General features: G+C 45.3%; 1 protein-coding gene across 8 annotated transcripts in view; it reads right to left on the bottom strand.

The window, feature by feature from the left end:
- Window positions 1-17,500, bottom strand: part of strbp (spermatid perinuclear RNA binding protein) — a 114,456-nt gene that overhangs the window by 29,367 nt on the left and 67,589 nt on the right. For all 8 annotated transcript variants that reach the window (XM_066650721.1, XM_066650715.1, XM_066650719.1 and 5 more), the window contains one exon: window positions 8,622-8,765. In XM_066650721.1, coding sequence (XP_066506818.1) covers window positions 8,622-8,624 — 3 coding nt within the window. In that variant the 5' untranslated portion in view covers window positions 8,625-8,765. The remainder of the gene's footprint in view (window positions 1-8,621; window positions 8,766-17,500) is intronic.

Consider the following 17,500-nt stretch of genomic DNA (forward strand, 5'->3'; position numbering starts at 1 on the left):
TGTGTGGGTTTCCTCCGGGTGACTGTCTATGAGGAGTGTGTTGTGTTCTCTCTGTGTCTGTGTGGGTTTCCTCCGGGTGACTGTGAGGAGTGTGGTGTGTTCTCTCTGTGTCTGTGTGGGTTTCCTCTGGGTGACTGTGAGGAGTGTGGTGTGTTCTCTCTGTGTCTGTGTGGGTTTCCTCCGGGTGACTGTCTGTGAGGAGTGTGGTGTGTTCTCTCTGTGTCTGTGGGTTTCCTCCCGGTGACTGTGAGGAGTGTGGTGTGTTCTCTCTGTGTCTGTGTGGGTTTCCTCTGGGTGACTGTCTGTGAGGAGTGTGGTGTGTTCTCCCTGTGTCTGTGTGGGTTTCCTCCGGGTGACTGTGAGGAGTGTGGTGTGTTCTCTCTGTGTCTGTGTGGGTTTCCTCCAGGTGACTGTCTGTGAGGAGTGTGTTGTGTTCTCCGTGTCTGCGTGGGTTTCCTCTGAGTGCTCCGGTTTCCCCCCTCAGTCTAAGGGTGTTACATTAACCCACTTGTTTCTGCAGCCAATCAAAGGCAGTGTGTTTGTGAGTGTAAATGAGGTTTTGATTGTGCTAATGTGTGTGTCCAATCCTTACTGGTGGGAATCAATTTCAGCTTGATGACAGGCTCTCACCAACCTTTTTTAATCAGGCATTGAGCCCATGTTGGGTCTCCATCCATCCATTTGTCCATCACCTCTCCTCTCTCTCCCTGTCCTTCATCAGACATTCAGCTACTGTCTGTTCCAGTGCTCCTCAATCAGCTTCCCTCTTTCCCCTGACTGACCTGTATGCCCTACATAGGGGTCCTCCTGTCCCCCGTGCACTCTCAGACACTTCTCACGCCCCCCTCTTCTCACAGGGAGGCTGACACTGATGCTCAAATGACTCCAGAACACCGATCGTTCCAGCTTAGAAATCTGATCGTAAAGCAGTGTGTGTGTGTGTGTATGTCTATGACTGCCCACATTAAATCATTAGTGTATTAATGCACCAGGTTGATTCAAACCCCCTTTCTGTTCATGGGGTTATGATTTAACTATATTTTGCTTAGTAACCGAACCCAACAGTAAATTTGACTGATGCAATGTGATGCTTTTAAAATGTTACACTAAATTTTATATGTAGACCTTCAATAAAGCGTTTATTTGTTCGAATAATGAGCATTGCATTAGGGAGGAAGCTGAACACACTCCTCCAAACGTTCATTCCGAACTCCCCAGGATTATGCTGATGTGTAACCACTGCCATTTTATTCACACAGACATCTGTCAGTGGTTTAAAGCACTGAATTAACACTTTCTGTGGCTCAGCGTTTTCAGTGGAGAACTCCCTGCTTCATACATTAGCACAGATTTCGCAGAGAGGTAGAGCATGGTGAAGGAATATAATATCACACCTAATGTATTCCAGCCCATTCACTGCCTGATCACTGCTCTTTACCTGTCCCTCAGTGCCACTCCTGTTCCAGTGCCGTCTTTACCTTTCTCTGGACTAGATCTTTATTCGATAGCTGATCTGCACAATAGCACACTCCCCTGGAGAGCAAGTGACCTTTAACAGTGTATAAATAAAATACAAATATCAGGATTCATCTATCTTCTTGGCGACAGGGCTGTGTGAGTGTGCTCTTCACCTGGGTTCAGTGTAGATCTGTTTGTTTAAATGTTGAATGTAATGGTTAATTTATGATATTTACAGTTTGATAACACCTTGGTCCATATATTTGTAGTAAACATTCATTCATTGTCTGTAACCCTTATCCAGTTCAGGGTCACGGTGGGTCCAGAGCCTACCTGGAATCATTGAGGGCAAGGCGGGAATACACCCTGGAGGGGGCTCCAGTCCTTCACAGGGCAACACACACTCACACATTCAGACACTTTTTTGAGTCTTCAATCCACCTACCAACGTGTGTTTTTGGACTGTGGGAGCAAACCGGAGCACCCAGAGGAAACCCACGCAGACACAGAGAGAACACACCACACTCCTCACAGACAGTCACCCAGAGGAAACCCACACAGACACAGGGAGAACATAGCACACTCCTCACAGACAGACACCCGGAGGAAACCCACGCAGACACAGGGAGAACACACCACACTCCTCACAGACAGTCACCCGGAGGAAACCCACGCAGACACAGAGAGAACACACCACACTCCTCACAGACAGTCACCCGGAGGAAACCCACACAGACACAGAGAGAACACACTACACTCCTCACAGACAGTCACCCGGAGGAAACCCACACGGACACAGGGAGAACACACCACACTCCTCACAGACAGTCACCCGGAGGAAACCCACACAGACACAGGGAGAACACACCACACTCCTCACAGACAGTCACCCGGAGGAAACCCACACAGACACAGAGAGAACACACTACACTCCTCACAGACAGTCACCCGGAGGAAACCCACACGGACACAGGGAGAACACACCACACTCCTCACAGACAGTCACCTGGAGGAAACCCACGCAGACACAGGGAGAACACACCAAACTCCTCACAGACAGTCACCCGGAGGAAACCCACACAGACACAGAGAGAACACACTACACTCCTCACAGACAGTCACCCGGAGGAAACCCACACGGACACAGGGAGAACACACCACACTCCTCACAGACAGTCACCTGGAGGAAACCCACGCAGACACAGGGAGAACACACCACACTCCTCACAGACAGTCACCCAGAGGAAACCCACACAGACACAGGGAGAACACACCACACTCCTCACAGACAGTCACCCGGAGGAAACCCACACAGACACAGAGAGAACACACTACACTCCTCACAGACAGTCACCCGGAGGAAACCCACACGGACACAGGGAGAACACACCACACTCCTCACAGACAGTCACCCGGAGGAAACCCACGCAGACACAGGGAGAACACACCACACTCCTCACAGACAGTCACCCGGAGGAAACCCACACGGACACAGGGAGAACACACCACACTCCTCACAGACAGTCACCCGGAGGAAACCCACACAGACACAGAGAGAACACACCACAGTCCTCACAGACAGTCACCCGGAGGAAACCCACACAGACACAGGGAGAACACACCACACTCCTCACAGACAGTCACCCGGAGGAAACCCACGCAGACACAGGGAGAACACACCACACTCCTCACAGACAGTCACCCGGAGGAAACCCACACGGACACAGGGAGAACACACCACACTCCTCACAGACAGTCACCCGGAGGAAACCCACGCAGACACAGGGAGAACACACCACAGTCCTCACAGACAGTCACCCGGAGGAAACCCACACAGACACAGGGAGAACACACCACACTCCTCACAGACAGTCACCCGGAGCGGGACTCGAACACACAACCTCCAGGTCCCTGGAGCTGTGTGACTGCGACACTCCCTGCTGCCCATTTGTACTAAACAGACACTGATATTAGTGAGAATCAAGGCCGTGGAACACAAGATAAACAACAAAATGTGGAAAAAGAGGCGATAAATAAATAAATAAAAAAGGAGGTGAGTTTACAGCAGAGTGATAAAAAAGTAATTATCACATTTTTCACAAATAAATAAATAAGCAACTGTAAGCCACAGTTTCAGCCATTACAGCACTGTGGACCAGAGCCACGAACAGCTGTGGGAAACCACAAATGATTATATTGTCATCATTTCATAGCTTGTTCAAACCATTGGGACACATAATCTGTGTGGAAGACTCTTAAAATCCCCCTCAGACAGAAATGTCACAATCTGGGAAACTCACAGCAGAGACGGTGGGAATGTCCTCTATCTCTGCGTAACAGAGCATTAATGCTGCAACAATGCACTGTTTAAATCATCTACATCCTGGGTCAGAGAGCACTCGCGTCGTTATGTTTCATTATCCAAAATAATTTGGCAAACTATAGTTCATATTTAATAAACGTATACTTCTCTGTTTTACTGGTCTTTTGGGTCTTATCAGTAATTACAAATAATTACAGTAATATTCTTCTTTACCTTTTGTGTGTGTGTGTGTTCTTTGCATAAATATAAATAAATGATGCACAATACAAACAGTACCTCTCAGGATAACCGTGCTATATTGTGTGTGTGTGTGTGTGCCTGCACTTATTGGCAGTGACAAGTGTGAGAGAGCTGCTGTATGTAAGAGAGAAAAGTTTATGAGGCGTTTCTAATAGGAGCCCGTTCATAGCTGTCAAGTTCCTCTGCTGGAATGTGTAGGAGTGTGTTCAACAACCAGGGAGGAGCAGTGAGTTTTAATTATACACACACACACACACATACACACACACTGTAACAGAGTGATGAGAACACACACACACTCCTCACAGACAGTCACCCGGAGGAAACCCACGCAGACACAGGGAGAACACACCACACTCCTCACAGACAGTCACCCGGAGGAAACCCACGCAGACACAGGGCGAACACACCACACTCCTCACAGACAGTCACCCGGAGGAAACCCACGCAGACACAGGGAGAACACACCACACTCCTCACAGACAGTCACCCGGAGGAAACCCACGCAGGCACAGGGAGAACACACCACACTCCTCACAGACAGTCATTCGGAGGAAACACACCACACTCCTCACAGACAGTCATTCGGAGGAAACCCACACAGACACAGGGAGAACACCTGCTGCGCCACCGTGCCGCTGGATATTAACCTATGCATCAGTAAAATATGAGGTTTGGTTTTAACTAGCGTCAAGTGGTGGAAAAAAAAAACACCCAAAGTCCTGTCCAACACTTCTGTCATCAAATATTAACATGAGATAAAGGCCAAAAGAAAAGTAAATAAATCATGAGTAAACTAAAAGGACAGTCGTTACCAAAAGGCAAAAATAAAATAGTAATAATAAAAACAAAAGATGTTAAAGTAACTGCAGTCAAATTAACATACTTTAAATGTAAAAACTTCTACAGCAAACAAACCATGAAGCCTCTACACCACAAATTTATTCCAACACCAACACAAAGTGGAATAGGAGCGATGTGTGAAATTACAGGACGAAAATATAAACGTTTACACCCAAACCTCCGGCTAAAAACAGCCTACATTAGCACCACTTGAGCTTATATTTGCTCGTGTTATTTATGTTGTGGCTGCACAATGGTGACTTGTTTTATTTTTTTTCTTAAGTGGTTTAAACTGGAACTATTTTAACAGCCTGGTGAGTAATGCCAGGTTCATATTCACTGCAGGGAACAAAATGACAACACCCCATCAATGCTCGGTTATGGCACACCAGGTACTCAGAGGGATCTCTGTAAATGAGTTGTGCGGCTTCTGTTGTTCTAGTGAAGTAAAACAGTCAGTGATCAGTCACGTACGATAAGCGTTTAAACGTTTGCAGACACCGTTTTCTGATTTCGCAAACTCAGCTACTTTGAAGTGCACCCATTCTTGGCATTTTAGCTGCGCACAGCTTTATATCCAGAAACTCAAAGCCACACAAACATGCAGGAGGTTCTACAGCCCAATGCCAAGAGTGAGACAGAGTGGTATAAAAACACCCAGCGTAAAGTGTTGTAAAAAGTTCCTGATTAACGTTCCTGGAGTTCTATTTTATTATAAGTGACTGGTTTTTATGACCCACTGGATACGAAATTGAATTAAGTTAATTTCTTTTTATGTCACTAATTATGGCTTTGCATTTATGGCTCCTGTACGGCCCGCCAGGCACATTAAATGTGTGTGTGTGTGTGTGTGTGTGTGTGTTTTAAAGCAGTGTAAGGATTGATTACACTTTCCCAATTGAAAGATCTTTCCAGTCAGAGCACTCAGCTGAAGAGCTCTGCAGGTGAACGACGTCACCATAACGAAGTCCAGCACACTGACCACAGCGGCACAGTTCCTGGTTCAGGACTAGGTGTGTTGTGAGGCCCTGTGTGTTTGTGTGTATGTTTAGCACCTCTTTTACTGTGTGGAAATGTCGTAATCCATGCAGAATGTGGATGGTGGATTGGCATTGCCCTGTTAAAATAAACAAGGCCTTCCCAGAAAACCATTGTCTGGATGGAAACACGTTGAACCAAAACCTATATGAGGACCCAACAGCTACAATTTCCCAAAACACCAGGACGGATTTCCACGTTGCTACAGTCCAACTCGGATGAGCCCTGGCCCAGAGAAGAGCGGCAGTGTTTCTGGACCCTGTTTAAACGTGAGTGAATGGACTCTCTGAATATTTTAATGATAATAATTAATATTTGCTGAAGATGAACCAATCCACTGGTTCTTTGCTATTTTACATTGAGAAACATTATTCTTGAATTGTCTCACAATTTGCCTGTAAACTTTTTTTCACACAATGAAAGACTCAAAATAAGTATTTTATTTATTTATTTATTTATTTATGTTTGTAAAGTGTTGCTGGCATCAAATTTAAAATGGGCAAATATTTCATTCACTCATTCATTATCTGTAACCCTTATCCAGTTCAGGGTCGCGGTGGGTCCAGAGCCTACCTGGAATCATTGGGCGCAAGGTGGGAATACACCCTGGAGGGGGCGCCAGACCTTCACAGGGCGACACACACACACACTCACACCTACAGAGACTTTTGAGTCACCAATTCACCCCTGGGCAAACATTTTTCAAATACATTTTCTGTTTCTACATCAAAAAGTCTCTCTGCAACATTGTAAATTAAATATAGGGTTTAAATGATTTGCACATCATTATTTTCTTTTATTTTTTCACCTACAATTTGCACAGTTCCTCAGCTTTAGTGGAAATGGGTTTTGTAGATAAATACGCAACACAGTAACGGACTTATAAACTGATCATTAAGATGAGGTCTGTGTAGTAACCCGAACCGTGTGTGATTTAATGTAGATTAGAAAACAAAAACAAGAGTGTGTGTGTGTGTGTGGGGGGGGGGGGGGGGGCACAGTGAGGAGCTGAAAGTGTCACCAAGCCTCAAGTGACAATGCCCTTCAGCAGACAGCATTAAACATTCACATATAAACACATTCACACACTCGATTGTATTTCCTACTCCCTAAGAACTGAAATGCAGTAAACACATTGTAATCCCATAATAAACCTCTGCACAATAGCAGCCTCACAATGAGCATTGTTCAAATCCTGAATGCCTGCCAGTGTGGAACAGCAGGCCAGAAAATCCTACAATACCCAACATGCATTGTTCTGTATGTAATCTCAACCCCTCCGTTCAGTCCAAGTCTGGACTACAGTCCCACGTCCAATGCTAACGTTTATCACCAGCTATTAAGCCTCACGCTTGGCAGGGTAGGACACGCACAAGGGTTGACTCCTAGCCAGCTGCAGTGGTGTGTGTGTGTGTGTGCTCTTCCTGTCTCTTCAACCAGAGTTTAAAAAGAAGCTATGTGACGCTAGCAAGGTCACATCATTCCTTCAACAATAAATCAATAAAGATAAAGACACAAGAGGGGAGAGGGAAAAATGACGGACGAGGAGGTCCTGTTGTGTTAAAAAGACACTGTAAATTAATGCTAATGTTTATTTCTTCTGTCAAGTCCCAGTTTTGGAAAAAAGAGGTTTCGACTCAACGGGAACGACATATATTCTGACCTGCAATGTCATCAACGTTCAAAAACTGTACAAAAACAAGTGTTTATACGATAGCGATGAGACCAAGGTGACCCACACCGGGTGGCTGCTGGGTTAGCATTAGCGCCGGTCGCGCTGCTGGGTTATTTATGAAGCGTCCTCCTCCTCCCTGAGCCTTTAATAATTCAAACTGCACAGCCCTCACACTCCCCCGAGACCCTGCTCCCTGTGCTGGAGCTCCAAGCCATTCATCAAACTCTCATCTCTCCCTCCCTCCCTCTCTCTCTCTCTCTGTGTAGTGCTACATCACCAGGTGAGCTTGACGTCTCACTCTGGCTGAGAACTGGCTCTAGAGTCGCACCTCCATCACCATTACACTGGTGTTATGTCTGGACTTGGACCCAATAACAAAACACATCGCTGACTGTTCCCACTGTGAGCTTTCAATATTCTGAACAGATCATTTGGACCATTTATTTGACCACGTGGCATCAGTAGTGATCAGGGTTTCGCTGGTTAAAATGTCCAGGGAGTGCCAGGCTGCTGCGCCGTAACAGGAATGTGTTTCCCCTGGTCTGTTTCACTGTTTAACAAAACCCTTCCACCCTGCAGCTCCATGTGGTGGATCATTTCCACCGCTGGCTGAGATTCCTTTCTCCAAAATCAACATTTCCCGTGATTAATTAAACAATTTGCTTGGTTTTAGGAATAGTTTATCTGTGTAAACCGTTTATCACACCGTGATTTACACCGTGTGTCAACAACAACCATCAGAAGCAGTTCCTGGAAATATTAGGATTCAAGCACATCTGCTGAGGCATGTGTTGCTCAAACAAACTCAAGTCTTTCTGCCTGGGGTTTGGTAGAAATCAAAGAAGAAGGGGGAAAAAAAGAGCCAGAAAATATATGTGTGAGGAATCTTTTCTGCGTTAATCATCCTGGAAAATGGATTGATGTGTTCACCTGGGCGGCCTCTCTCATTTCAAATCACACTCTGTCACTCACACACACACACACACACACACACACACACACACACACACACACAGAGAGAGAGATAGACATGTCATGGTTTACCATGGCTGCTGGTAGGCTGGTGGGTGTGTCTCCCTGTAGCTACGCTCTGTGAGTGCAAGCGCTGTGTGTGGGGACAGGGGTCTCTGGAAACCCCCTCCTCATGCGCTTGCCTTTCCCCTCCGCTGCACCTTACACCTCCAAATCCTGAGACAAAGAGAGAGAGACAGAGAGAGAGAGAGAGAGAGAGAGAGAGAGACAGAGAGAAAGAGACACAGAGAGAGAAACACAGAGAGAAAGAGAGTGAGAGAGAAACACACACAGAGAGAGAGAGAGAGAGAGAGAGAGAGAAAGAGACACAGAGTTAGCAAATCATGTTTTTCTCCATTAACTCTGATACGCTCTTTGTGCACAGCAGCAGTACAGCAGGACTTAACCTGGAAACCACCATTGCCCCCCCTCTCCGTCTCTGACCAAACACCACCTCATTTTACCTCTGCTCCTGGATTAGAGACACTACTCAGACACACACACACACACACCCTGGATTCCATACACGTATCAACCCAGAAATGTTCCATTATTCCTTTATTAGAGTATTTCATTTAATAAAAGTACAGTTTCGCTTTGTACTCCCCCCAATGCAACCCCAGCTTACTGAGCTTTTGTTAAATAAGACATCGCAAATTCAGAAGACACACACACACACACACACACACCCCTCAGTAAGAAGCAGGCGGTCTTGGTGCGCTGATGTGGGTGAATGTAGCTGGCTGTGTTGAGTGCTGGTGTTATTCATATTTGATAACCCAGAGAGAGTGCTGCTCCACTCTTTTCACAGACACGAGAAGGCTGGGCACACACACACACACACACACACACACACACACACACACACACACAATAATGTCCCATATCACAGTGTTAATCTGATGAAGTCCTGCTGCTGTTCACTCAGGCTAAACACCATTAATACCACAAAACAGAGCAAGAACACACACACAGGGAAATACAGAGTGTACTACACACAGATCATAAACACTCACACGCTTAAAAATGTCCCCCTGCTCCCATACTTCATCCTTTCAGTACTTAGTGAAATCATTTACAGTGATAGCAATAATCATAATTTGTGCATCAAATGCTGAGGCCGACTCCACTAATCCCACTTCATCTGCTTTAATCCCATTACAAACTGACGTCAGGTGGGGGGGGGGGGTTGTTCGGAGCACCCTTAACTTCCTCTGTGCACCAGAGGAAGCCATTTGAGTGCAGGCTTCCGCGACTAGGCCAATAAACAGGAGTCTGAAGGTCCAACTGGACTGTTCAAATAAATTACGCATATAATCTACGTTATTAAGTCAGGCGGCACGGTGGCGCAGCAGGTAGTGTCGCAGTCACACAGCTCCAGGGGCCTGGAGGTTGTGGGTTCGATTCCCGCTCTGGGTGACTGTCTGTGAGGAGTGTGGTGTGTTCTCCCTGTGTCTGCGTGGGTTTCCTCCGGGTGACTGTCTGTGAAGCGTGTGGTGTGTTCTCTCTGTGTCTGCGTGGGTTTCCTCCGGGTGACTGTCTGTGAGGAGTGTGGTGTGTTCTCTTTGTGTCTGCGTGGGTTTCCTCCGGGTGACTGTCTGTGAGGAGTGTGGTGTGTTCTCCCTGTGTCTGCGTGGGTTTCCTCCAGGTGACTGTCTGTGAGGAGTGTGGTGTGTTCTCCCTGTGTCTGCGTGGGTTTCCTCCGGGTGCTCCGGTTTCCTCCCACAGTCCAAAAACACGTTGACAGGTGGATTGGCAACTCAAAAGTGTCTGTAGGTGTGAGTGAATGTGTGTGTGTGTGTGTTGCCCTGTGAAGGACTGGCGCCCCCTCCAGGGTGTATTCCCGCCTTGCGCCCAATGATTCCAGGTAGGCTCTGGACCCACCGCGACCCCGAACTGGATAAGGGTTACAGATAATGAATGAATAGTCGATAATAAGTGTCCAAAGTTGTGTGGACATCTCCTCCACTGACCTTTCCTCTGAAATAAGAGGGTGAACAGTCTATCCTCCTTGCTGGGCACTGGGCATAGTGACCTTGAGCTCATGTACAGCTGCTCCAGTCCATCCCCTTTTATCTCATGGTGTACCTATCTGTTTCCACGATGGGTGCACCTAAAAGTAGCTGAACTCTTTATGTTTATGAAGTGTTTACACGTGTTTGTACATGTCATGTAGACACTTGCCATCAATTTCAGGCCAAAATGAGATTTACTTTTCAAACCCCTAAAAAAGCAGCTCACACGCTGAAACTGGCAAGGAGATAAAATACATGCAAATGTCCACAAAATCCAAAGCCCCGATCTGAGATCAGCCTCTGAAAGCTCTGTATCCTTCACCAGGGACACACTGCAAACCTGTAAAATGTACAATGATGGCGTTAAACCTCAAATCGCCAACCAAGCTGCTATCTTTGGATAAAGCCTGCTTTTCCGTGACAGTTGCCAGCATTAGCTCACAGCCTTTTCTGCTCTCAGTGAAAGAAAACGTGAAAGCACGGCCATCTGGGGTTTTGTGGATATTTCCTCGGCGGTGGAGACAGGGCCAGACCTGGCTGACCACACACATCTGTTCAGACTTCCTCAAATACAGCAGTTATTCATATCACACATTAATGATGAACATATCCTTGCTGTCAGAGCAGAACCTCACACGAACTGCTTATTTCACAGAGCTGTTTTCCCCATTAAATCAATTCATCAGTTTGTTTTCGCTCATCAAACCATTATGACATTTGACGTAATGTAGATTACTAATAATCCCAAGTACAATGCCAGTGATGTAAATGTAGTTTTTATATTGTACAAAAACAAACAGTGCAAACGAGACAGAAGGTGAACAGTGCTCTAGCAGCGAGTGCTGGAGAGAGACTGAGGACGTGTGAAATGGTGAGAGACTACAGCAGGGTGTGCTACACATCACTCCATCGGTGTGGTCTCAGTGTAGTCCCCGGCACACGTTCAAAACCAGAAGATACAAAGAGACTAGTGTTGTCACGATACCAAAATTCTGACTTCCAATATGATACCTGCCTAAATATCGCGATACCGATACTGAAACGATAAATCGACCAAAACCTAAAACATCAGGAAAAGTAATGTACTTTCTGCAAGCTGAGGGCGGTCGGTAAAATCGCTGGTATCTGCTTGTTTAAGTGTGACGCCACACGTGACGTTTCACCATTCCTGGGTCCATTGCATGCCTTAGGCATTCATAAGGGAGGTTTACTGTTTGAATAAAGCTGAATGCCTCAGTCAATTATGTGATCTCAGTGAATAAATTCAACATAAAAGGAAGCAGGGAACTGTCTCCCGCTCAGGGTCAGTCCTGGTGTTCTAACGAGTTGTGCTACCGGGGATTCTCTTCTATAAAAAGTAGCTAGCGTAATTACCCCAAGTTCCAGCCACTTTAATTACAATATTGGAAATCTTAGCTAACTGTAAATAAATAGAAGTACTTTACTCACTCAAATCAACATTTTTCAGGAGTCAAATGTGTGTAGATTAATGTCCAAGACTTGCTTGACTTTGAAAGAAAATATGTTTTTAGATAAAAACGCTTTTGTTTAAGTAGGTGCCAATGCTGCTAAGATTACTAGCGCCCTAACTTTGGCCACCTCCCCTGCTTGTGACAGTCAAACGAGACTTTCTACCACATTCAGTGGTTTTGAGAGGTTCACAATGAGAATGCGTTTGTCCTGTGTTGGTATCCGTACTCTACATGTAAGGAAATGGCGGTAGATTTTCCCCTCAGAGAAAAGGAAGCTAACCGCTAAGCTAACTTTTACACTGAGGTAAATATCTGTCGCGAAATGGAAATGTGTTGTGTTCTACATGTAGTTTTGCACACAAAGAATTACAACACTGTTACAGATACTTAAATATTGTTTAGATACGTGATTTCTTGCAAATCTGATGTTTAAATGCCCTACTAAGGCTTGAACTTATGTTTTATTGTTTTACCCACTGAGATTAGCGAAGAGAGAGAGCGGAATTGCACTATATACGGCAGTGGCCGGAGTTAGGGGAAAGACTGATAAGGTTTATACAGAATGTCGCTGGTGTTAGTCGTTTTTTTTGTTTTTTAAATAACTCTCTAGAAGGTAAAAAGTCGCTAAAACTAGCGGAAATCTCATTAAAGGAGGGAGAGGAGGCAAAGAGGCGCACACTGCCCCCTAGTGGCACTTGTTGGAAGCAAGTTATTTTAAAATTCTCTTATTTTAAAACAATACTGCTACTCAGTATATGAGGTAGTGTACCATTTTTAATGACAAAGTAGTGAGCTACTTTTCTAGTGTCTGTATACCGTCCAACACTAACAGAGAAAACTATGTGTCGAAAACACATTTTTTACAGTTGTTTTCCTCCATTTTTACACATTACATTCAGTTCCTTGATTGTCCTTCTTGATCGTTCGCTATCTCCCCACATCTCCGTCCTCTCCTCTTTGCTCTGGAGCTCATTAGACGTGCGCCTGCAGTGGACTGAACAGGGGGCATGTAAATGACCGAGAGCAGATGGTGAGTTATGATCCCACAGAGCTCCATGGAACCATCTTTAGATCACCCTCACACACATTAATATGCACATAAAAACATACACACATGCGCTCACACATACGCAGGCCGCATATTAATCAGTGAATTGAGCAGGGTGGCACTGCTTAAATGACTAGTAATTTAGCAATAAAAAAAAAGAGCTTAACCCTTTCAGATCTGGGCCAAAATGCCAGCTACTTCTGCCTTTGTGCCACTCGTCCTGCGGCGTGATCAGTTTTAGCTTCGTAAATGAAGGACATGATTCATTCACGGCTTTTTACTTTGTGCTGCAAGCTACGGTTTTGAAAAACGCTCGAGTGTGAATATACTCTCTTCTTATTACTCCTGCTACCAACAGTAAAGATCTATAGATGCTGATCTACAACACAGTGGCACACAGTACGCTCCAGTTCCACACACTGGTCCATTTTACTAATCACCAGCCCGAATTAGCGCAAACAAAAAGAAAAAAAAAAGAAATGAATTATGTAAATGTACGAGTATATTTCACTTGATGGAATGGGTCCTAAGCTGTGGGGGGGCAGCCAGGGTGAGTGTGTGCAGGCAGCGTATGACTGTAAGAGGGGTTTTGTTCTTTTTGTCTGCGGACCGCATGGTGCTGTTCCTCAGCATGCAGCTAAAGCACAGCAGTCATTAGCATGGGCCATGAGGGGGAGGGCTGCATTTAACCTGACTGTTTCAGCATGAGAACGCGCACACACACACACACTCACACACACACACACTTTTAAACAAGTCCTTCAAATAGCCTTCTGAGGGCATGTTAAAAGCAAGCATGGAAGGAAAGACCAAGAGGGGAAAAGCAAGAGAACAAAACTTCCCCAGGCGAAAAGAAAGAAAGAAAGAAAGAAAGAGAGAGAGAGAGAGAGAGAGAGAGAGAGAGAGAGACAGAGAGAGAGAGAGAGAAATACCTCCTACGGTTTTAGTCTTATACAAATAAACAATGCACCCAGACTACACTTTCACCTGCCACACTGCAGTTCTGCTCTCCTCACAACATCCATAATACCTACATCCTACTGCTGAGAGAGAGAGAGAGAGAGAGAGAGAGATAAATGGACACAGAGAGAGAGAGAGGGACAGAGAAAGAGAGAGAGAGAGAGAAAGGGACACAGAGAGAGAGAGAGGGACAGAGAGAGAGAGAGAGATAAATGGACAGAGAGAGAGAGAGAGGGACAGAGAGAGAGAGAGATAAAGGGACACAGAGAGAGAGAGAGAGAGAGAGAGAGAGAGAGGGAGGGAGAGGGAGAGAGGGACAGAGAAAGAGAGAGAGACAGAGAGAGAGAGAGAGAGGGACACAGAGAGAGAGAGAGAGAGAGAGAGAGAGAGAGAGAGAGAGAGAGAGAGAGAGAGAGAGAGAGAGAGAGGGGTGTGTGTATGAGAGAGGTTTTATTACTGAACACTGTGGTACTGTTAAACTTAAACACAGCCTGAGGGTCATCAGAACCCAGCAAACAATTACAACTTCAGCTTCTCATTAACACACACACACACACACACACACACACACACACATACACACACACACACGTTGCAAGGAAATTTCTGCCACAAACAAAACTACAAAATGAGTTGCTGTAATAATTTGCAGTTTACTTCTATGAAGTGTTCCTTCAATAAATTTATAAAAAAAGATAAAAAATAAAAAATACAAATATTTTATTTTTTAATTAAAACTGACTGTTGCTTGAGAAACATGAAATCCTGATTATTATAGGACTGTTCAGCTCCAGCCAATAGTCTGGCCTCCTGGTTGTCGTGGCCCGTAGGGACAAGCCTGGCTGCTTCCTTATTAGACACAGGTTGCCAGATCAGCGCCACACTTCTCTGCGTTCTGTTTATTGGAAGCCCTGCTTTAATGAATCTTACTCACGGCAACCCAACAGCTGCTCCCACCAGCAGCTACGAACCGGGGCCGAATAAACAGTCCTGCTATTTCTGCTGCTTTACAAACATACAACAACCGCAATAACAAGGCCATTTCAGCTCTATTTCTGTCTGCTTTCTTTCTCACTGTTTTTGGATCACTGACCTCTTTCATGCGCTGTGTATTTTTAATACAGCCTTCCTGACCTTCACTGGTTGACGTTTGGGAAGATGTGGATTGAGTGTTTACCTGCCGTCTATTTTAACCTCATCAGAGAATGTATAAAGTGACCGAATCCCCATCTCGAAAGATCCGGGCCTGTGTTTGAGGACTATAAATGCCTATTAGAAATAAACCAAATAAGCATATACATGTATACACACACACACACAGAATAAAGGGTTCCTGAAATACAGTTATTTTCCACTACTATTTAATGATGCATTACTTAGAAGCTGTTTGTAGCTGTGTTTATAACGCGGTAATAAGCCCTTATCAGTGAACTATGTGCGAATGTAATGCACTTTCCTAATGAACCAGATCAAATTAAAAGCTAATCTCACAATAAACATGAAACAAAGCTCTATTTAATAAACTACTACCAGTCATTAACAGAACAGACAGAGGAAAGAATACGAACACACACACGCTGATTAAAAATAGAACAGCTACAGAGAACGGTAGAATAAACCCCATCACACACACACAGAGAGAGAGAGAGACACACAGAGAGAAAGAGAGATATAGAGAGACACAGAGAGAGAGAGAGACATACAGAGACAGAGACACAGAGAGAGATACAGAGACAGAGAGAGACACACACACAGAGAGAGAGAGAGAGAGAGACACAGAGAGAGAGAGAGAGAGAGACACAGTGACAGAGAGAGAGAGACGCACAGAGAGAGAGAAAGACAGAAAGAGAGAGAGAGAGACAGAGAGAGAGAGAGAGACACAGAGACAGAGAGAGAGAGAGAGAGACACACACAGAGACAGAGAGAGAGAGAGAGAGAGAGGCAGAGTGGGAGGGGATAGTCTGTAGAGAGGGTGATGAAAGTGAGCTGTACATTTTTCCTTTTCATGTTGTCAGTGAGAATCATCTCTCCAGAGTGTGTCAAACGTTCACCATACACATTAATCCAGAATCAGTGTGTGAGATTAAACCACTGGCAGGCAGGTTTGTGTGTGTGTGTGTGTGTGTGTGTGTGTGTGTGTGTGTGTGTGTGTGTGTGTGTGTGTGTGACGTACTGGAGAGAAGAAAGCCCTGCAGGAGCGAGAGAGTGTGTGTGTGTGTGTGTGCTGGATCTCTGTATGTAAATGACTGTGGCCTTGTGTGGGGCTTCACTGCTGTTAAAAATCTAAACGCCTCAGTGCTCAAAATACCAGCGCCCAACCGTCACTGAAGCATTAACACCCCAACACATGCTCATTAAAGTGATAGACCAAGTTTTAAGACACTTATTCCAGCACTAAATATCTCTTACCGTGGATGCTTTTTCCTTAGGTGCCAGTAAAAGCGTCAAAAACGTGTCCTGGTGCATTGTGGGTAAGCAGAAACACGCCACGTCTGCTGTGTAAGCTCAAGTGCTTTATGAATTTTACAGCAGCCTAAACTGATTATTAGAAGCAAAAGAAAACGACCTTATAAAAGTATTATGACCGGTTTCGATCTAGAAAAGCTTTGACATTATTTATTTATAATAAACAAAGGCCAGACGAGCACCAGAATTTTACCCTGAATAACTCAGGAGTGCTGCAGAACACACAGTTCCCCATCCGGCCTCTAGAGGCACACTCACTGGAACATGCTCCTGTTTGAAACTCAAACCCCAACGCTAACAATGCTAACAAGGAATGGAAGCTACTTGCCTCTAATTAGCATGATGTCACTTACACAACACTAAGTGGTGGCTATTTGTTTTCATTGGTTCGAAACATTAGCGGCATTAGCTTAAAGCCCCAGGGAAAGTCAAACCGTGATTACTTCTAATTAGTCGTGTGCAGCGCACACAAAATGTAAGTTCCAGTGTTCACAGGTATTCGGTGCCACAGTTCCTCACCATCAGTGTAAAGTAGGGGCTTATAAAGTTGGATAAAGCTTGTCGTAGTTCAAAACAGACACTTTATAGGAGAAGGAAAAAAACCTTGCTAATTTCAGGGGTTCTTTTCAGGACTTTGGTGCTTTTCAGCGAATCAGTTGTGGTGGATCCGAGGATAAATCACAGAATAGGGTCCAGTTCAGGGTCACGGTGGGTCCAGAGCCTACCTGGAATCATTGGGCGCAAGGCAGGAATACACCCTGGAGGGGGCGCCAGTCCTTCACAGGGCAACTTACACATTCACTCACACCTATGGAAACTTTTGAGTTGCCAATCCACCTACCAACGTGTTTTTTTTTTCACTGTGGGAGGAAACCGGAGCACCCGGAGGAAACCCACACAGACACAGGGAGAACACACCACACTCCTCACAGACAGTCACCCGGAGGAAAC

Source organism: Hoplias malabaricus, chromosome 18, assembly GCF_029633855.1.
Source record: "Hoplias malabaricus isolate fHopMal1 chromosome 18, fHopMal1.hap1, whole genome shotgun sequence".
Taxonomy (NCBI): domain Eukaryota; kingdom Metazoa; phylum Chordata; class Actinopteri; order Characiformes; family Erythrinidae; genus Hoplias; species Hoplias malabaricus.